The sequence below is a fragment of the Pinus tabuliformis genome, chromosome J (assembly GCF_031772625.1).
Source record: "Pinus tabuliformis cultivar Carrire ecotype Pingquan chromosome J, CPIR1, whole genome shotgun sequence".
Classification (NCBI taxonomy): Eukaryota; Viridiplantae; Streptophyta; class Pinopsida; order Pinales; family Pinaceae; genus Pinus; species Pinus tabuliformis.
The window spans coordinates 165,249,306-165,272,219 of NC_142295.1; the positions used below are offsets into that span (position 1 = coordinate 165,249,306).

Genomic DNA, 22,914 nt, shown 5'->3' on the forward strand with positions numbered 1-22,914 from the left:
AAGCCATTTTGAAGTGACAACTGCTTTGTCCTGGGGTCTGGGGACCACATCCCAAACATCATTTTTCATAATGGACTCATATTCCTAAGTGATAGCATCCTTCCATACTTGATGCTTGATGGCATCTGTGAATGACAAAGGCTCATTTTGGATGATCGTGCTCATGATGGTCAGGTATCCCTAATACCTGTTCGACTTCTTACTTTCACGGAAGGTTCCTCGGGGTGCAATGTGTCTTTCAGCATCATCAAGTGGCCCCCTAAGCCATGAAAGCCTCTTCCTAGAAGAGGAAGGCTCTTGCGGAGGAGGATCAATAGGATCCATAGGTTCTTCCACATCGAGTATCGTCTCATATTCTTTTTCCTTCGGTTCCCCGGTGTTAGCTTCTTTAGATACCCTTAAAGTAGGAAGATTGTCTACCTTGCTAAGAGCCATATCTTCATCAAAGGTGACATCATGACTAATCTCGATTTCCCTTTGACCAGCTACATAGATTCTATAGCCCTTAGTATTTTCGCTATAGCTCACGAAGATTCCTTTCTTTCTAGATGCACCCAATTTATTCCTTTTTTCTTTAGGCACATGAAAATATACAGGGCTTCCAAAAATTCTAAAATGAGATACGTCAAGTTTCTTACCGGTGAACATTTCTTCGGGAGTCTTTGATCATGGAGCATAGCACGAATAGCTTCCACAATTGTACGATTCTTCCTTTCCGCCACACCATTCTGTTCAGGAGTGTAAGGTGTAGTAGTCTCCCTCTTAATGCCAGCCTCTTTGCAAAAGTCATGAAACTCATTGGATTCATATTTAGTCCCATTATCAGTGCTTAAGATCTTGATCTTCTTTTCGGTTTGATTCTCGATCAAGGCTTTGAAGTGCTGAAACCAGGAGAACACTTCATCCTTCTTTTTCAAGAAGTATATCCAAGTCTTGCGAGAATAATCATCTGTAAAAGTGAGGTAATATAAATATCCTCCCAAGGAGTTCACAGGCATCATACCAGATATGTCTGAGTGAACCAACTGCAATATATCGGAGGTCTTGCTTTGGCTTGAGGGGAATGGTCCCCTTTTGAGCTTCCCTTCGGCACATCCTGGACATACACCTTCTTGCTCTAATCTGAACTCGGGCATCTCGGTCACCATTTTTCTTACATCGGGTAGAGCTTTATAATGAAGGTGAGCAAACCTCTGATGCCATAGTTCGGACTGAAGAGATGTGTCACAAGACATGACACTCAACGAACTTCCACCAACCTGATATAATGAATCAACTCGAAACCCAAGAGTAAGAGCCTCTTTAAAGTTCTTTTTCCATACACGTACCTTGCCATCGCTGAAGGCCACCTTGTAGCCTTTGTCTTCCATTGCCAAAATGGACACCAGGTTCTTTTTGAGATCAGGTACATATAATACATCTTGTAAGTGGATGGTATTACCCTGATTCAATTGAAGAGTGACATTTCCTACGCCTTTCACGGGATATTTTGAATTATCTCCAAGAACAATTTCCAGGTTGGTTTCCTTCTCTATCAGATTATAGAGAGCTTCTTTGTAACCAGTGAAGTGCCTTGAGGCACCACTATCAATAAGCCAATTTCCCAGCGAGTCCGGGGGAGCAGTAGTAGATAGAGCTGCTGGTAGATAATATTCATCTTGCTTATTGTTAACAGTGTTAGATTCATACCTGGAATTTCTTGCCTTCTTGAATGGTTGTCCTCTTCCTTGATTTCCGGCACTTCTTTTACCTCTGCCATTTGACTTGCCATTCCTTTGATTGCCTTGAGAGGGATTTTGATCATCGTCCCGGTGTGAGTCCCTTTTATCAGGGCACTCCCTTGCATAGTGACCCATTTTATTGCAATTGTAACATCGTCATTTTCTTCCACCCTTTGGTCCAACCTTTCCTTTGAATTTAGCCCCGAAATTGTTTCTTCTTTTAGTATGAGAAGAAAACGCAAAGGGATGACCTTTAAGTATGGGCATTTCTTGCTCTTCCATTCTCGTTTCTTCTTGAATGCATCTAGCCATTAATTCCTCAAATCCAGGAATTACGTTATTGTTAAGAAGAGTAGTCCTGAATATATACCATTCAGATGGCAGTCCTCCAAGAGTTGTGAGTGTCATTTCCCTATCAGGAATTACTTCCCCAATAGATAGGAGATCATTCTTGATCTCGGTGATCCTTAAGAAATATTCTTGCATACTCTCATCTTTTCCCTTCTTAATTTCCTTCAACTTATTTCTAAGAAACAAGACTTGATTTGCATCATTAACTTTAAATAAACTCACCAGTTTATCGTAGATTTCCTTGGAGGTGTTCAACTCGGAAACATAGGCCACCAAGCGCTTGTTGATAGAGTCCCGAATGATCTTCCTTGCTTTGACTTCTCCCTTGGTCCATTCATTGCTAGTAGCAACGGATGCATTTGATGGAGGCTCAACAATCCCGCCTCTCACATGGTCCAACACTTCCTGCTCTTCTAATGTTAGATCGAGAGACATCTTCCATCCGTGACAGTCAAACTTCTCATGGAGTTTGTCTTCAACAGGGAAGTGTGTTGAGGACCCCATGATTTCTTTTTAAGATAGCCTTGCCAACCTTTTCTTCGGTGATTGCTCTTGCTCTTGCTTGGGCTTTGTCTTCACCTCAGCTCTGATACCATGTTAAATTATGGAATGTTCTATGCTTAGAGCAGTTTACTTATTTTTTTTCTTATTAGCCACAGATTAGCAATCACATATACATTAAGTAAAGTGCAGATAAAACATTAAATGATCAATAGAAAACAAGCCAAGACAAGAGACACAAGATGTGGCAGCTAGCCAAGAACAAACCCCAATGCGAGGAAACCCTTTGATCAAATCTTCTTTTATCTTAAATAGTTCAGCAAAGAGAAATAGTACAAAATCTGAATTCTGTAATTTTATATCAGCAACAACAAACCCTAGATCAGCAAAGTCAAACTTGGTCAAACTAACTGAAATTGACCTCTAAAATACTTGGTCAATTTCCGGTCAGCTTCTCCTCAAACAGCCTGAAGAAACAACCCTTGAACAACCCCAAAAGTTAGTCAATTTGCAGATTTCTGAAGTCAGTGTGCAGCCCTAAACTAGGGTAGTCAACACTGGTCAAACCAGAGGTCAAATCACTTCGATTTTAGTGCCAAAAATTGTGGCCTGCCTAGGAGAGGCAACCAAACCCAATCCGCACTTCTGGAAGGTCAACGCTGGTCAAAGAGATGACTTGCTGCTCAGCATCCTTCTTTCTACGTCTTCCTTGCCCTAGGACGTCTTCCTTTCAGCCACACGTGTGAGAGAGAGAAGCTCCTTTTATGCGTAGGGGAGAGAGAGAGAAGATGAGTGAATTGAATTGTCCAAATGAGGAGAATGCTCTTTGTATTTATATGCAAACATTGAGGTTGAATAGACATGACTGTTGGGCTTCTGAGCCTACATAAGTTTGTTGGTCGACCTTGACAATTTGTCCATAATCAAAATAAATTCATATCTCCATAAATACTTATCGGAATCAGATGATTTTTAGATCAATCCTACACCTCTCGATGAGAGGAATCTAGGAAAAATATCAGAAGCCATAAATAAGGTGATCCACATGGAGTTTGGCCCTAGTTGCCAATTTTAACAGTAAGTGACAGCATGGTGAAAGAAGCCATCTTAGACATGCCTTAAGCACTGTTTGCAAGGTTGGTAAGCCACAGTCATAAAGTGAAAGAATGCGTTGAAGAGATTTGCCCTATAGGCTCAGAACAGATCAACGTAGGGCTAGATACATATGCAGATTGGGTGCTAGAAAGTGTTGACAGCAAGCCGAGTTCTTGTAGGCTAGATACTGCTGCATTGATGGTGTTTGTAAGTTGTTTGATGGAGGACCATAGGCCTAACTTGCTGCTGGGCTAGGCCGCAGGCCATAGCCAGCAGCAAAGGCTGTTTTAAGGGTTGCATTAAGGATATCAAGCCAGACTTGGACAACGTGGCAATGGTGGAGTCTCACCTTGGTGCACCGCAGCCTTTGAAGGCTTGTATTGTTGATTGTATGGAGGATGAGGGCTGAAGATTTTTGCCCTAACCAGTAATGCAGCAAACCACAATGCTAACATGTTGCAATTGTGTTATGTGAAAGGCTACTAGATTGATGAACTCCTAAAGGGTATGCTACAGCACTCTTAGTGATTGTTTGAAGACTGTCATAAGAATTCAGGGTTACATCAAGTGCCCTAATTAGAACAGTCATCATTAACAGAATGATATCAGTATTATGAGCAGCATTTGAGTGCATTGGGCTTACTGTTGAAGGTCGATGTTGGTTGGGTTTGACCAAGCCACTTAGAGGAAGATTTCTATCCTGTTTGACCAGCATTGACTTCTCTGGTCAAGGCCTTACTGCTGATGTCATAAAATATCAGTTTTGTATATTTGTACTATCTCTCTCTCTCTACTGAACTATTGAAGAATATAAGAAGAATTGATCAAGGGTTTCCCCACATTGGGGTTTGTCCCTGGCTAGTGCCACATCTTGTGTCCTCTTGTCTTGGTTTCTCTTCTACTGTTTATGTTTATGTTCTATCTGCATTTTACTATCAAAGCTAATGTGATTGCTAATATGGATATTGATATTGGGCTAATAAGAAAATTGAAGTAAATTGCTATTAAGCATAGAACATACCTAAAATCAACAAGAGTAGACGTTGGCTAAGAGAGTTTGGGACCCTTGTTTTGCTTGTTGTAGTGAGGATGTTGCTTCTTTGTATGCTTGGATTTATCTTTCGGTTGGGCCACTACAACTTTGTTAGATGTACTTGCAATGTTGATTGCTCCATGATGCAGGAGCTTATCTTGCTCTCTAATCAAAGAATTGCAGTAAGACTCAAGAGAGGGTGATGTGTAAGAAGCCCCTAGAGCTTCTTTGATGGAGTGAAAAGTAGATACAACAACAAAATATGCAATACCAAGCTTAGCAAGAATAGCATATATACATTGGCCATCCTTCATTTATGTTTTGTATATACATCGAAGGAGTGAAGTAGATACAAAAACAAAATATGCAATACCAAGTTTAGTAACAATAGCATATATACATAGGTCATCCTTCATTTCTATTTTGTAGATACATCGATGGAGTGAAAAGCAGATACAAAAACAAAATGTGTACTACCTAACTTAGCAAGAATAGCATATATACATCGCTATGAAGCAGGACACTAACAAAAAGGATTGGAAACCTTTTAATCCTATTTACCAAAAAAAAAAGGGTAAATCAAGGAAGATTTTTCAAACAAGAAAATAAGAATACCCGAGTTCATGATGAACATGCACCTCGTATGCAGAACAACTCAGAAATAGAACCGATCCATGCAAAGGAACATTATGAAGCAGTGCTCGAAGAGGAAGCTGGGATGGCGGGCATAAAGAGAGTTCATGTTTCAAAAAGCTCAGATTCTAACAAAGAACATCCCCTAAAGGTGACCAAGAATGATTTGGCAATGGTGCATGTTGACCATCCTATAGGGGGGTGTCAGAAGGTTCAAAGAAATGAAGGAAAGAAAGAGAAGATAAGAGATCTTTTTATCACTTAATCCTCTCCTTTGTATTTTCTAAATCCTTTTAGCATATGCAAAATGCAATTTTGTTCCTTTTTTCAAAATTTGAAATGAAATTACAATTTTTTTTCCAAGGAAAAGACCTCTTATTAAATAAAATAACTTCCAAAAAAGTGAGATAATGCAAAATGTATATCAAATGTTATGACAGAGGAAAGGTTTTTTCCAAATCTTTGCCTCGAAGTGCATGCTTAAATAAAAGTACTTTTTAGGATATTTAGGCACTTAGACACTAAAAATGTTCAAGTTGAATCGAAATCAAAATCAAGAGGGTTAAAATAGTATAAATGGAGGCATAATTAAGGTGTTATCAACAAGCTCTAATCAACCATATGAACTTCTTTAATATGCAGAAATTAAAAAAGGGGCCCTTCCAAAGGTGCGCCTCATCAATGATTACAATTTACAAATCAGCGTGATCCGAACTTAAACAGGAACGCAACAACTTACAGATATAATCATAAACACAAAGATGCGGCAGATTCATTAATAGAAAAATATTGAACTATGCTTACAAAGAGAATGGAAATAAGATAGCTCGGGCGATGGTAGCTTATCTCTGAGGAGAGATGTGGCGGCTACATGCCTCTAAACTGTGTTACAATGAGGCTCAAAGGCTTATTTATTATTGAGAAACAATGGAAAAGCCCAAACATCCAAAAACCTAACACTAGGGGATGAAGCGCCAAAACTGTGGACCCCGTTTGGGTAAATTGGTACATCAACTTCCGGGGGTCATAACTTTGGCATACGATCTTTGTTTGGTTATCATAATACCTTGTTTCGAAGATCTCGAAGAGAAGGCCGAAAACAAACCAACAAGTCAATTTGGGACAATTTTGGTCTCTCCATTTTCCCTAAAAATGTTGTTTAGGGCCTCAAAACGGCTCTAGAAGTTCAGGACCCGAAAAACTGCCAAAAATAGTAAACTGTGCTACAATTAAGGAAACCAAAAAACTGAAAGAGGCAGTGTTAGGGGTCCAAGTGGAATAGGCGAGTGGCCACCAATATCCACCTGGATCATTCCTCCCCTGTTAGGAAGCGATGGTCCCCATTACGTTGAGTGCCTCCATGAGATGGGGAAACTTCTGCTAAACTTGGTCCCTGGTGAGCCACTTGCCTTGGTGAAGGAGTTGGCCAACTTTGACAACCGATATAGTTGGATCTTCTGTTGGTGAGTGATCTTGATCTGTGTGTCCATGATCCGATCAGTGGTGGACTGTTCCATGCAGTCTGGGTTTAGCTTTGTTGGTGTGAGTTGTTCTACAATGTCAAATGTGTCCAACAATGGTGGGAAGTATGGCCAAAGATTGAACACTGGGTGCAGACCAAGGAACAGTGGGATGTTGAACTCGAAGGCATTGTCACTGACAGCCTTGGTGATGGTGTATGGCCCATATCGGAGCGGGCGAAGCTTGCGGTGTGGCCCAGCAAGGCACTCTTTCTACAAATGAAGTCAAACTTTGTCGCCCACTTGGCACTTGTGCGGCACTTGATGTTGATCATGGCGCTACTTATACTTAGCATTGGATATGTCCAATATATAATGGACCTGTTGGCGGATGTGTTGAATGCGCTCAATGAAACTGTTAGCCCTTTCAGCTTCGGACTGCACGTGAGCCGAACCTACCTGAGTTGCTGTAAATGGTATGGCCACTTCAATGGGGCATAATGGTTGAAATCCCAGCCCTGCCTAAAAGGGGTTGTGGCCTGTTGAGTTGTGGAGAGCTTTGTTGTAGCTGTGTTGGACATAGGGGAGACTTTCATCCCATGTGCGTGGATGCTTCGAGTTGTACATGCACAGAATGTGTACGATCATTCTGTTGACAACCTCTGTTTGGCCATCAGTTTGGGGATGGAAAGTTGTGGACTTAGTGAGTTTTGTATCTAACATCGACTAGAGACTTGAACAAAATGCACTCAGGAATCTGCTATCCTGATCTGAGATAATGAACTATGGGATCCCAAAGTGTACCCACACTCGCTCAAAGAAGAGCTTAGCAGTGGCCTCTGCTGAGATACTCTTCTTGCAGGCCGCCATGATGGCCATCTTAGAGAATCTGTCGACGACCACAAAAACACAATCATTGTCGTGCTTAGTAGAAGGAAGGCCCGACATATAATCCATGGAGACATATTCCCAAGGCCGACTAGGAGTAGGTAGAGGAGTATACAAGCCTTGCTTCTTGATGGTTGGTTTGGCAATGGCACAGGCGGTACAGGATCTAATGTACTTCCCAACATCCTGATGAAGTTTTGGCCAATAAAAATACTTCTGTAATACTGCCACTATTTTCTCTACTCCGAAATGTCCAGCGACCCGACTGTAGTGCACCTCCTAAATCATCTTGGCACGCTCACTTGAAGGAACACATATGTGTCCCAAGTGGCATAACAGTGCATCCTAAAGGTGAAAATTTGGAACTTTCTTCCCTTCTAGGAGTGTCTGGTATATGTTGTCGAATTCTAGATCGCTCTTGTAAACATGCGGCCACCCCGATGTCTCGTGCCCACAGGAGTCGAGCACAGTGATCAACGCCATGACCGGTGGTCTGCTAAGGCAATCAGCGACATTATTGGTGCTACCCTTCTTATACTTAATGTTCAAATGTAACTGTTGCAAATAGGTGGACCATTTCTGATGGCGATCGTTCTGCAACTTCCCTTGTGTCTGTATGAACTATAGAGGCCAGTGGTCCATGTGGATGACCGTTTCCTTCCCCAGAATGTAACACTTCCATTGATGACAGGCCTGCACAGTGGAATACATTTCTTTGTCGTAAGTGGGGTACTTTCGGACTATGTCTGAAAGTGTCTCATTGTGGTAAGCTAAGTCACTTGACACAGGGATTCGAGATTCGTAGGATACAGGGATTCAAGTGTCGGATTCAGACACGTTGACCCCCCGATATAGGACACGTAGGATTCGTTATATATTATTTTATTAAAATATATATATATATATATATATATATATATATTTTAAAAAATAGATATTTCTTACACAAATTCTCATTAATGATACAAATTCATTGATTTCAAACATAGATCTTCATCTAGATGTTAGTTCTACTGTTTACAAAGTAAGTTAGTAACATTATAGCATGCATAGTACATACAAAATTCAAATACATGTCAGTGGTCACATAAATCATGATTCATAAATGAAAGACAACTTACAACTACAAGATAGTAAGATAAAGACACTGACAGTTGTAGTTTTCTCATTAAGTCATCAAATCAAAATGTGTTACATAGGTAGTGCAATGCCAATGTCAAATAGAAATAGAAAATATAAAACAACTACAGGTATACAAGCCTCAAGGCAATAGGTAGCCCATGACTCATGAGTCATCAATCCTCATAGTCATCATCAAAATCAGCATGAATGTCCTCATCATCATGGTCACCACTACTCTCCTCTGCATCCTCCTCCCCTGTATCCACAGTCGCCTCTGCATCTGCTGGTGTGGAGGATGACCCCTCTAAAACATCATCGTCATCAAATCTAGTAGGCTCTAGCACTAGATCATTGAGATCCATGTTGGCCAATGCCAACTCAACACTACTGTCCAAACCCATATCCTCAGGAAAAACATCCCACATCTTTGTCTTTCCCCTCAACCACTCTTCCCTCTGCCTGTAAGTAAGACGAAGGTTGGTGTGCACATACACCATTGTCTCTGCCCTGGACTGCTCAAGCCTGCTCTTCTTCACACTATACAAATTCCCATATGTGCTCCAATTCCTCTCGCAACAAGAGGATGAAATCACCTAAGAGAGGAGCCTCATGGCTAACTGCTGATGAGGAGGGCTTGTCGCCCCATGATTTGCCAACCAAGAATAGGGCTTCTTAGCCCCCTGTCTCTAATCACATCATAACCTGCAAATTGACCAGTGCCAGTGGAAAACTCTGCAAAGGCATCCTCCACCTCATCAAGCAATGCTCTATCCTGAAAAACCCACCTGAATGCATCTTTCCTCCCCTGTGAGATTTCACCATCCATGTGAGGAGGGAATCTGCGGGAAGGTCCACCATTCAGCCACTCATGGTTGTAGTATATCGGGTTCAATGAGTGAGCCAAACAATGTAAAGGTGTACAATTCTTGTCCCATCTGCTGACAAGAATATCATGTATAGTACCACAAAAGGCCTCTGGTGATGTCTCATACTCAGGGAACTCACTCTGTAGAATAATGCTCCTCATAGACTCAATCATGGAATCCCATCCCTCATAAACCTCTCCTAGGATGGGTTTGTCTGTATCTGCAAATCGAAGCAAAGAAATGATAGAGTCCATCATCTGAATAATTGGATCTACCCTCTCCCACCAAGCATCATCTAGCACTGTGTCCTTCACTCTTTTAAAGGCTACTTGATCTGTCTTTCTCCAAAAAGACCAAAACTCAGAAATAACCATGGCCCCAAGAGCGGTCTTGACCTCCCTCAACCTCTTCAACATCATGAATGAAGAGGCAAACCGTGTATCAGCAATCTTCAACAATGATAGATTGTTGTACTCCTTGTAGATAGTGGGGGCATTTGTATGATTTTGCACAAAGTTACGAATATGTCGTGCATCCTCAATAATGTTACCAATCCAAAGCACATCAAAAGCAATGGATTTCAGTGCTAAGTTCAATGAATGGACAATGCAAGGTGTCCAAAACACTTGTGGATATTTAGCTTCCACAATCATGCCAGCAACCTTGCAAACAGGTGCATTATCTGTAATGATTTGCACACAACAATCAACACCTACATCTTCAATAACTTTAATAAATAACTCACCAATAAATTGTGCATTCTTGTATTCTCCAAATGTATCCACTGCTTTCAAGAAAACTGAACCATTCAAGGAAGACACCATGAAGTTGATGATTGGGTGTCGTGATGGATCTGTTCATCTGTTAGGCCCCTATACTACTAGTGTAACCCCTTATTGTTATTAGTACAACCCACTTATTATATTGATGTACCCATGTAGTGCCCATATTGTTAATATTGTGCCCCATAGAAGCCCACTATTGTTATTATTGTGCCCTTACATTATTATTGTTAGGTCGGCTCTGATTATGTTATGACCCCTTAGACTCCTATATATGGAAAGGAGGTCCTTTCATTTGTATCATCCAAGAATTGTTCATTTATGTAATGTAAAGGAGGTTGCCCCCTCGAAGAGGTTGAATTCTAAGGCGTTGATCTATCTTTTCTATATTTTCTTGAGCTGGTTTCATAACATTTGGTATCAGAGCTTTGGATTCTAGGGTTTCACTGCTCCAAATAGGTCATCGTGGCATTTTCGCTATAACTTTTTTTCTGCGACGTTTCAGAAGTTGCAAAAAAAACCATTTGAGAAGAAATCATGCTGAACCTCGGGTCCGAATTTCAGAGCTTTTCGCGCTATATTTGCGGAGATATGATCTAAGGAAATTGGTCTTTTTGCAGACTCCTGAATTACATTCCAAACAGGTGACCTGGGGAAAATCGTCATAACTTTCTCTCTGGGGATCGGATTGAAATTTCGTAAGAAGGTACAGAAAGAGGACAGACTGTAGTTTCTTGTATATCTTTTTCAGAGCCAAAGGTCGAAATAGTGACACTTTGCATGCCGTACAAGTTCGCTCTACTGAACTAGTCTATAATCAGGTCACTGTGGGAGATTTGGCATAACTCTTCCTTGGAGAATCCAATTTGGGTCAGACTTGTGGCATTGGAGAGAGGACACAAAGGGCTACTGCAGGTCATAATTTCAAAACTTAAAGATCTAAAAGTACAGAGTTACAGTGGTTTCAAGATCGAGCTCCTACAAACAAGAAAAAGCAAGATGAGGAAGTTTGATGGCAAAGATCCGATAAATTGGATACTTCAGATGGAGCAATATTTTGATCTACATGGTGTACCACTGTTACAAAAGGTATGTATTGCATCTTCATATTTAGAACCGGATCAATTTTTATGGTATAAAGGGCTTTGTTCTCGTAAACAACTTGTTACGTGGTCAATTTTCACGGAGGAAATGATAGCACATTATGAGGATACAAAGAGCAACACCACCTTTAGAGCAACACTACAACAATTGGAAATAGTAAAATCACAAATATAAAGATGGAAGTGTTGCTTCTCCTAGCCTTCCACAACCTACAAGGGTTACACCACAACAATTGGAAGAAAAAAGAGAAAAAGGACTTTGTTACAATTGTGATAGCAAATGCACTAAAGGTCATAAGTGTACTGAGAAGAAATTATTTTACATAGAGTATGAAGAGGAGGAAGAAAAGCATCAAGAAACATCAAAAGAAGAGGATATACACCAGGACCCAACCCCAGAGAAAGAAGAAATGAACCAGGCCATATCTTGTAAAGCATTGGCAAGAATTACCACCCCTCAAACTATCAAGATAAAAGGACATATCAAGAAGAAAAATGTTCAAGAAGTGAAAGATCACATCGAGCATCACGCAATGAATCCGACCATATCTTGTAAAGGATTGGAAGAAATTACCACTCCTCAAACTCTAGAGATAGAAGGACATATCAAGAAGAAAAATGTTCAAGCAGTGAAAGATCACATCGAGCATCAACAACAAGTCCTCCAACTTTTAAAGGATAACGCCACTTCGGTGCAAAATCAAACGAAACAACAGGTAGATCAACATCATAGTGAAAAATGTTTTGGTTGGGTATTTTTACTACTACATCTCAAGCAAGCTATTTATGAGAAGGAAATGTTGGCAATACTACATGCACTTAAAAAATGGCGACCTTACCGAATGGGAAGACTCTTCAAGGATGAGGATGTGGAAGAATTGTTTTGTGCTATTTCTATTATCCAACCAGATTGGATAAATGAAGCAAGGGATGAATGGAAGAAGGACGAAGAAGTATGGCCACTTATTCAAAAGTTACAAAAGATCCCAATTCAAACAATATTGCCAGAAATTGAAGAGGAAGGAAAAATCATATTGGAACCTAGAGCAGTCACAGAAACAAGAACCCGACAGCTACGAAATTGATCAATTTCAGAGTATCTCATCAAGTGGAAGAACTTACCCGCTGAAGATTCCATAAGGGAGGACAAGAATTTTATACAGAAGCATCAAGAACTACTTAAGCGTTGAGGACAACGCTTTTTGAAGGAGAGGGGCATGTTAGGCCCCTATACTACTAGTGTAACCCCTTATTGTTATTAGTACAACCCACTTATTATATTGATGTACCCATGTAGTGCCCATATTGTTAGTATTGTGCCCCATAGAAGCCCACTATTGTTATTATTGTGCCCTTACATCATTATTGTTAGGTCGGCTCTGATTATGTTATGACCCCTTAGACTCCTATATATAGAAAGGAGGTCCTTTCATTTGTATCATCCAAGAATTGTTCATTTATGTAATGTAAAGGAAGCTGCCCCCTCGAAGAGGCTGAATTCTAAGGCGTTGATCTATCTTTTCTATCTTTTCTTGAGCTGGTTTCATAACATCATCCATCAGAAACAATGCTAACCCCAGATGTTGGACATGATGCTACAATAGGCTCAAGCATTTTTTGCACCTCTTTTTTTGCCTTCGTCAACAATGTGGTTCTAAGCTTCTCTGAACCAGGAGGCACATACCATGATGGAGACCCGTGAGTTAGAGCTCGACACATTTCAATAAATAGGGGTAAGCGTGCAACATTAAATGATATGAAGTTTTGATACAAAAAGAAGGCAATGGTGAGATCAAGCTCTTCCCATTTCTCTTTTTGAAAAATCTTGTCCATTGGACCAAGTGTAATTGCTCTTCTTTTTGCTGCTTGTCCCCCAATAGAACTCTCAAATGGAAATTCAGTGGTGCCTTTCCTCAAAAATGGAAGGCGGTCTTCATTCTTGGTTTTTCTTGATTTTGCAGCCACATTTTCCATACCAACAGTGAACTCCTTTTCCATTTATTTCCTCTTTTGTAAAGGAACAACTTTATAGGCTCTAATTCCACAACCTGGTAAAGCCAACAAATGGCCTTTCACACGGTAATATGTGCTTTTGAAAGAAATGTGGCAAAAGTTGCATCTCCATTGCACATTGCCTCCTCCCTTCCCCTTGGTGCTTGTCCCATCCTCTCTTGTGACATATTTCCACAAGGGATATTTCTCAATGTTGTCTTTAGGTCCTCCTCTTCCCTCAACATTACTTGCAACAAACTCTGATGATATTGGGGGAGGAGGGGCATCTCCAATGGAGACATTCTTCCCCTTCCTTTGCCCCCTAACTGCTGCCCTTGATTGAGCCATGAATACTGTAAAAAAAATAAACAAAACATGCACAAATTTGTAAAAAAAAATTCATATACAAACTGTTGTAATAGAAATGCAAAAAAATAGAGATGAAATGCACTTACCTGGTGCTTGAATCTCCTTGTCGAACGCTCCACACCCTTAGCTCCTTGCTCCAAACCCTTAGCTCCTTGCCCACAGCTCAAAGTATGCAAAACTGAAAGAGAGAAATGGTAAAAAACATAAAGAACAGCGCCTTTTTTATGCCCACGGGTTTCATTTTTGGGGATTCGAATCCCAGAATCGGGACACGTTGTGTCCTAACGGGACACATACGGGATTCGTACGTGTCCCGTTAGGACACGTGTCCCCTTCTGGGATTCGAATCCCCAGCGAATCGTGTCCGATTCGTAGGATTTGTACACGTGGCCCCTTTTTAGCGAATCCAGTTACTTAGGTGGTAAGCCACTGGATACCCATGTTGAGTAAGAAGTGCCCCAATAGCATAGTCGAAGGCATCTATCTCAATCTCAAGAGGTTGTTGCAAGTCTGGTAATGCGAGCACTGGTGCAGAACAAAGGTGATTCTTCAACTCAGAGAATGCTCATTGTTGGGTTTCTGACCAAAAGAACTTTTCTTTCGCTCCACCCTTGGTGACTTGACTTAAAGGCCAAGTGATATGAGATAACCCCAACACAAACCTATGGTAGAAATTGGCAAGACCCAAAAAGTTGCGGAGCTCTGTTAGAGTGGTTGGCACTAGCCAATCTTGAATGACTTGTATCTTGGATGGGTCCACATGTACATTCTGCTCATCAATGATGTACCCAAAATATTAAACCTGGGTCAGGCCAAAGGTACATTTCTCCAAGTTAGCACACAACTTGTGTTGTCGAAGGGTTTGAAGGACCTGTCGAATATGGTGGAGGTGATCTTACCAACTCTGGCTGAAGATCAAGATGTCATCTAAATACACCACCACAAATGCATTGGTGAAGGGCCACAAGATGTCGTCCATCAGTCTCATGAAGGTTGCAGGGGCGTTTGTCAATCCGAACGGCATGACCAACCATTTGAAAAGGCCCTCCTTGGATTTGAAGGCAGTCTTCCACACATCGGAGGGTTCGATAGGCACCTGGTGATAACCTGACTTCAAGTCAATCTTGCTAAAATATTTGGCCCCCTTAAGCTGGTCTAGAAGGTCATCAATCCACGGGATTGGGTACCTATTTTGGACAGTGATCTTGTTCAGCGCCTGATAGTCAATATAGAGTTTACAGGTCCCATCCTTCTTCTATACCAATACAATCAAGCTCCCACGAGGTGATGAGCTCGACCTGATGTGCCCTTTCTGCAGTAGTTTTGAATCTGCCTCTTGGTCTCATCGTTCTCCAAAACAGAGCATCGATAAAATGGTCCATTGGGTAGCAGCGTGCCCGAGGTCAGATCGATGGAGTGCTTGACCTGACAGTGTAGAGGTACCCCTGTGGGTGAGGCGAAAATGTCCCTGTACTCCTCCACGACCTTGTCCATCTATTGTTGTTGTGCAGAGGAGCCCTGCTTGGAAGTCGTGGCCACAACCTTCTTCTTGCCTTGGGGGCGAATCATAAGGAAAACGAATTTCCTGGTCTAGGAAATGATCTTACTGCATTGCTTTACAGTGATCAAAGAGATGGCGGTAGGCAGGGCTACCTCCGGTATCCTGTACAACTTATTAGCCAAAGTAATAATCACAGAGCAAGGTCTAGACTCATATACAGCATGTCGCTTCCACAAGTATGGTTGTCCTAACAATACATCAAAAACTTCAAGAGGAGCAACGTCACACAATACCTCATCCATGAAGGACTTGATGCTATAGGAAAGGCGACACTACTGGCTGACACGAAGATCTCGTCCTTGATGAAGCCACCCAATGGTGTACGACTGTGGATGTGATGTAGTCTTTAGGCCTAGCCGCTTCACGACTTCTGCTGAAATGAGGTTCTTTTGGCTCCTGTTGTCGACAATGAACTGCAGTGGAGAACCCTTCACCCACATCTGTGAGTGGAAGAGGCGTTCCCCCTCCTCTGGATCTTCAAGCTCAATTTTCTGGATCTTTGTGGTGGCCACAAAAGCACTGGGCTCTGCATCAATGATTTGCTTCCCTTTATTAGTCCCCTTATCAAGTTCTGATTTAGAGTCGGAACGTGCATCTGATTCGGAAGCCTTCAGCTCGGCCACCAGTGACTACTTGGCCCGACACTCACTTGTATTGTGAGTGGAGCTCTTATGGAACTCACACCATTTTCCCATGTCCTTCTTCGTCTTCGTGGTGTTGTTCTTTGCTTGCGGCTTCGGCGGGTTGTCCTAGGTAGCCCCGCCTTGGCTTGGTCCCTTGTTCTATGGTTTGGGGGCGCCTTTTCCTTGCTTTGGATTCACAGATCCAAAGTCCCACTTCTTTTGTTTAAACTTTTGCTCAATCTTTATAGCATACCGATACGCCGTGCCGAGCGAGGAAATGTCCAGGAACTCCATCTCGTCCTGGATGTACTTGTGTAGACAGTCGCGGTACTTGAGCACCAAATGTCACTCAATATCCTTGATACCCAGCTTCGTGCGAAGGGTATGGAAAGTATTTGTGAACTCCGGCACATCTTGGTCCCTTCCCTGTCGTAGCGTGGTCCACTTTATGTATTTATCTTCACAGCGTCCGACAGGGTAATACTATTCCTTGATGGCATCTCAGAAAGAATTCCAAGTGGGTGCAGTTGAAAACAGCGAGGGTTCACTCTCGTCCTTTTGTTTCATATTAGGTTTCCCACCAGTCCTTGACGTGTGGGGCAGCTTTGAGAAGTGCAAACGTAATCTTTTCCCAATTGGAAAAGTCATGAACTGAAAAATATCCTTCCAATAGATTTAACCATTTATCTACGACGTTTGGCCTTCGAAAATGGGAATATCGAAGTTAACTTGTACCTTAAAAGGAGTGGCGCCTCCAGGGTGGCTGCTGGATGAAGATGCATCGCCTGTGGATAGTTGTCGAAGGATCTGGGCAAAGTCATCCATCATCACATCCCTCTATCGCTCGAGGGCTTCTTTAAGCAACATTTTGAAAGGATCTCCTACCCCCTCGTCTTTCTTTTCTTCAGCCATGGGAGGTCATCAGGTTTTGCGACGCTGATCCTGCAATGGCTCAGCCAAATCGAGCCCTAACTCCTTATACCCTGACCTCGTTGGGGACATGCAAAGAAAAACCGAGAAAGAGCAAACCGCTCTGATACCACTGATCTGAACTTAAACAAGAACGCAACAACTTACAGATATAATCATATACACAAAGATGTGGCAGAAAAACACTTCATTTCATTAATAGAAAAATATTGAACTATGCTTACAAACAGAATGGAAATAAGATGGCTCGGGCGACGGTAGCTTATCTCTGAGGAGAGATGTGGCGGCTACATGCCTCTGAACTGTGTTACAATGAAGCTCAAAGGCCTACTTATTATTGAGAAACAATGGAAAACCCCAAACATCCAAAAACCTAACCCTAGGAGATGAAGCGCCAAAACTGTGGGCCCTGTTTGGGTAAATTGGTACATCAGCTTCCCGGGGTCGTAACTTTGGCATACAATCTTCGTTTGGTTATCATAATACCTTGTTACAAAGATCTCGAAGAGAAGGTCGAAAACAAATGGACAAGTTAGTTTGCGGCGTTTTCGGTCTCTCCGTTTTCCCTAAAAACATCGTTTAGGGCCTCAAAACGACTCCGGAAGTTCAGTTCCCAAAAAACTGCCAAAAATAGCAAATTATGCTACAATTAAGGAAACCAAAAAACTGAAAGAGACAATGTTGGGGGTCCAAGTGGAATAGAAAGGTGGACACCAATATCCATCTGGATCACAACGGTAATAATGTGCAACCATGAACAATTGAAAGATAGCAATCGCCTCTCATAATATAGAAATGACAACAACAACCGAATATTGAGCAATGGTTAACCACAACTCAGAAGGAGGATTCCACCATAACCTTATTACTTCTTAAGGCAAAATTTCCCTTGATCAAAAGATTATTGCAGATTTATAAAGGTAACTTTAGCAATGAAATTCAACTATGGAAAGATAAAAGAAGACAATGAACCTCACATAGAAAATGCCCTTAAACTTCCTTTCCCTAGCTAGAAATTCAAAGAAGCCCTCTAAACTTCTTCCCACTTATTTTCACACCCTTTTGACCAATGCATCTCTTGGTATTTATAGGCTTCCACCACGAACAAGCCCTAATTAGGGCACTCCTCCATAAAGCACCTTTAGGTTTTGATAAGCCCTCATGATGGCACATGTAAGCTCCTAGTCAGGTGCTCATCCCAAATATCACCAATGGCAGTAGTGTACCTTCTTTTTTTATGAGCGCTCTACAATTAATGGAACTTTTTTTTGCTTGCCTCTTATAGTCTTGTTTTTGCATTGGGACACGGCCAACCTATTCATAGCCTCAAGTTTTGTTTAATTATGGCTTTTCACTAACATAGGACATCTTTTCATTGGGACTGGCCTTATCATTATTAAATACAAAGCCGAAATTCATGTTTCAAAGTGTATTTGGCATCCTTTTTGCTTGGACACTCCTCCATAAATGTCATTTTTTGCTTCCTTTTGTAGACATAATACTAACGAAGAGGTTTTTGACAATGTCAAGGGGTTTTTCTGCACATTCCAACAAGGGCATTCTCCAAGTTTACACATCAAAATCTCCAAGTGGTAAGACTTGTAAAGGGAATCTACTTCTAAAGAGAAACATTAATGGACAAAATGAAGGTAGTGAATTGGGTTGAAATCAGCGACTATTGGCAATATGCAAAAAAGCTTCAAAGAACTTAAAAAGGGAACATAGAGCATTGAAGATTGCCCAATTCGATTAAATGGTGAAGAAAAATCAATCATTCAAAAGAAAGTATCCAACAGAAAAGTTATGGGATAAGGAAGTATTGATATCCTTTACTAAAAGCCTAAAATGCAAATTGCAAAGGGCCTCTCTCAATGAAAGATGGTAATCTTTTGTGTCTATAAGAGGTGGAGCACTTACAAAATATAAGATGTGGATGAGAATGTGGGCACTAACTATCTAGGTTAAATTAGTTATATTCCCATGTTTAGCAAAGAAAGAGAAGATTATGACCAAAGAACCCCTCAAAAAAAGGATGTAAAGGGCCATCAACATGCAAAGGGTGTAACACATTGAGGGCAGTGGGAAGTCTCTAGTGGGCATCCACAACCACAAGAAGCCTTGGTTGAACTTTATTTAAAAAATGGTGTTCTCCCCCTTGGTAATGTGGCCCTCTTAGAATAACTTGGAGAATCACTCCATGTTTTATTTTGTAGTTCCTATGGAAGGACAAGAACAATATATTTTATAAGGAAAGATTCTTTGAATAGAACAAATCTAGAGTTTAGATCTAATCTAGAATGGATCATTATATAATTTTTCATCTATCTTGGTACATTCTGGGAAAAATTTGGTGGAATTGGCTTGCAAAATCCCATTTCAATGGCAAGTCCCAATTCGGAGATTTAGGTTTTGGAACCTTTCAAAGCCATTTTGAGGCATCAAAGGGCATTTTCTCTGGTCAAAACTTCGCAGGCATAGCACGAAGCCCCTTGACATTGTTCTACACACTAAGACCTTTCTAAGGATGTGGTAATCACCTCAACTGGAGTTCATATGCTGAAGTTATGCCTCTTGCAAGTTGACCTTCTTTGTCGACCACCTTGGTACAAGTGGATACCATGTCAACCCCCGCTACTTACACATGTTGACTATCAAGAAGATTCTAGAAGGGCCAAACCTTATCATTAATTGACGGTTAAGGCATGTAAAATCACTAACCCTATACAGCTATCAGGTTATGTTAAATACTATGCCAGAAGGAGGAAAAGTGATTCCACTCTTTAGCATTGCACTTGTTCCATAGTTCAGCATACGCTCAAGAAGTGAGATTTGAGACCATAATAGGAGCCATTCAAGCCACAGGGTCAAAGGCAGGAAGTGGGATTTGAGAGCATAACAGAGAAGGAAGAAGATTCTATAGCAGCCATCAAGCCACAGTGTCAAAGGCAACTCCTTCGTGAGTACCCATTTCTTTGTACTTGCATTTCATAATTGAAAAAAAGAGCACAAACCATAGGCCTCACCTTCTAGTTGGGTTTCCTCCCATTACAGGCTTCCCAAGATACATCTTGCATTCATTTGTATGGATGGTGTGTACATTTACTTATTCTTCCATTTTCACATTTCAGTTATTTTCATAAATCTGAGCAATAAGCTAGCAAAAATTAATCTAGGATCTAAGAAAATAAATTGCACAATCTAAGATTTTCAGCAAACTGTTGTGGAATATCTACAACAGTTTACAGACCAAGATCAAAAGGGCAATATCTGAAACAGCTAGAAAAATCTTGGAAGCATATGGAGGAAAACATCACAGGGGAAGAGATGGAATACTTTAAAAACTAGGCATAGAGGCTAAATCTCCTTGTACATGAACTCTTGCCAGATGCAGCACCAGTGTGCATGAACTCTTACCAACGCTTCTTCCTAGATTTATGAAGTGGTGTTGCAAATATGGCAATATAACAATATCACAATTTGAATTAATTGACAGATTTAAAGTTAGAGTTTTAGGGCCTCACACTCTACCTTCTTTATTTTTCATTTTATGTTTTTAAGTGTTTTAACAAAAATGGTCTTCTTGGGGGTAGGTGGGAGGGGCGGAGGGGGAGAGGGGGGGTTCCACTGGCTTGACATTAGCAGGGAGAAGGAAACAGGTCTCAAGCAGCTCCTTCAGTGCTAACAAATTGGAAATATATCCCAAAGAGGATCCAGATCGGGATCTAAAGAAACAGAGATCCTGAATCCATCATAGATGGATCCAGTAACATTAATTTAACATAATTCCTCACAAAATTCACTATATCAATAAATTGAATTGAATTTATCTGCCAAGAGAATTCACTGAATCAATAAATTGAATTGAAGTTGCAGTACATAAAATCAAGATTAACGGAATTAAGCAGTAACTAATAATAAATGAATTGTAAATTCAACACAACTTGAGAATAATTATGCGCTATGCCTACAAATTAAACTCAATTTAACTGCCAGAGAAAATGGCTCCAAATTAGCTACATGTAATAAAGCGTCCTCAAGTGAAATTTAACGAAGTTATGGTGAATATTCTGGAATTGAAATGTAATCAGTTTTGAAAGGTACCCACGGGTTCGGCCAACAAAACAACCATCATCAGCGAATCCAATTAAACCTATTTAACCAAAATACCAAATTGCATTCCAAAGTCAAGCGGAACTTCGCATAATATCTTCACAAAACACAGGGAAAAAATCCAAATTAAATCTCAAGAGGAAATCAATTATAACCAACCAAGCTGTATTTAACCAAGGTATCGGAAATCGAACTTAACAGACTTGTGATAAATGAATTGCAAACCCAGCAGAACGTAACTTAATTAAACTCAATGCGCTATAGCTATAATTAAACGTAATTTACCTACCACAAACGATGGCCCCAATCAATCTAAATGTAGCAAAATGCGCTCATCGAGGTAAATTTAACCAGCGAAATGTGGGGAAAATGCCCTCGCCGAGGTAAATTTAACCAGCGAAATGTGGGGAAATGCCCTCATCGAGCTAAGTTCAACTAAATTTACCAGAGTCAAGAGTCAACCTAAACTTCATAAAATTCCTGGCGAATTGCACTGAAAATCTCTAGGCAAATTCAACAATAGCTAACAGAATTCTTCACAGAATGTACTATATGTACGAGATGAGCTTAATTTATCTGCCACTAGAAAATGTTCCGATCTGACCAAAAGTGGTAACAACCGCTAATCTAGCTAAATTTAACCAAATGAAGGTAACAAAATACCTTCATCCAGCTAAGGTTATCCCAAGGACGAAAGTTTAGTCAAAAGTCAAGATAAACTTGACGAAATTCTTCAAAAAAAAGCAATGAAACCCTCACAACTGAATCTCCAAATAAAAATTGGAGATGAGCCAACTAAATTTAGCCAACAAATACAAGAATCCAGATGTTTACACGATTACCAGTGCCGTGAAATTATACAAAACCAGGACACCTTGCAAATGGCAAGAAACAGTGAACATAAGTAAAGTCATATATAATTCCAAGGGACTGCACGCACAAAACGTTATATGATGGCACAGAAGCAAATTAAACGAACTCAAGTTTGGTACCTCCGATGCTGTTATGGTTAGAACAACCGGCTACAGCTCGGCCGAGAACCATAGGAGAATCGCAAAGCTGGTCAGAAATTGGCGTTTCTATACAAACACATAAAGTCGACGTAGAACCGCCGTCCAATCCGAGAACCACGCCCGGGCCACCCGGCCTCGGCGGCATTTCCACCTCAAAGTCCCAGATTTCTCCATTTCTATACCTCTTCATGCCGTAAATTAAATCCTCTGGTCTCTCTTCGGCGGTCCAACAATGGCAGGCTCCAGGCCAATAAAAAATGCAAGAGCCGAGGTGTTGTATGCAACGCGGGAGACCAAAATACTGCCAGGCACAAAAGGCTCTCCAGGGATTCGAACAGTGGACGTTGACGTGTTGATATATGTGTATAAATAAGCAAAGTTGCGATGACGATCCGAGAGATGTAAACAGAATTAAATCACGGAATCCCGAGCGCCGGGGTTGGGAAATAGCAAATCAAAGACGGAGGCATACAGATTTCAGGGATTAAGTTAACCGCAGTTGTCCGCGGTAATGTTATTAACAAGAAAAGTCAAGGGGTTGGGTTAATGTTTGGTTGGTTGATTAGCCTCTCCACGAGCCACGGTGGAGCACTAGAGTGCTGGAGCAAACGGGAATTTTGCTAAATAGGACGCTCAGCGTTCCGACAGATCCCCGCGTTTTTTAATGATTTTTTTAATGATTAAAATCAACCATAAGCCCGGGCACAATTCCATCGTGACTCCGACTTCAATAATGGTAGAATTTTGAACAAAACTTTTTC

The 22,914-nt window shown here is 41.0% G+C and overlaps 1 protein-coding gene across 1 annotated transcript in view; it reads right to left on the minus strand.

Moving 5' to 3' along the window:
• Positions 1-22,665, minus strand: part of LOC149226193 (Actin-like ATPase superfamily protein) — a 275,955-nt gene extending 253,290 nt beyond the window's left edge. The window contains exon 1 of the mRNA XM_089377426.1: positions 22,133-22,665. Coding sequence (XP_089233552.1) covers positions 22,133-22,343 — 211 coding nt within the window. The 5' untranslated portion in view covers positions 22,344-22,665. The remainder of the gene's footprint in view (positions 1-22,132) is intronic.
• Positions 22,666-22,914: the final 249 nt, after the last annotated feature.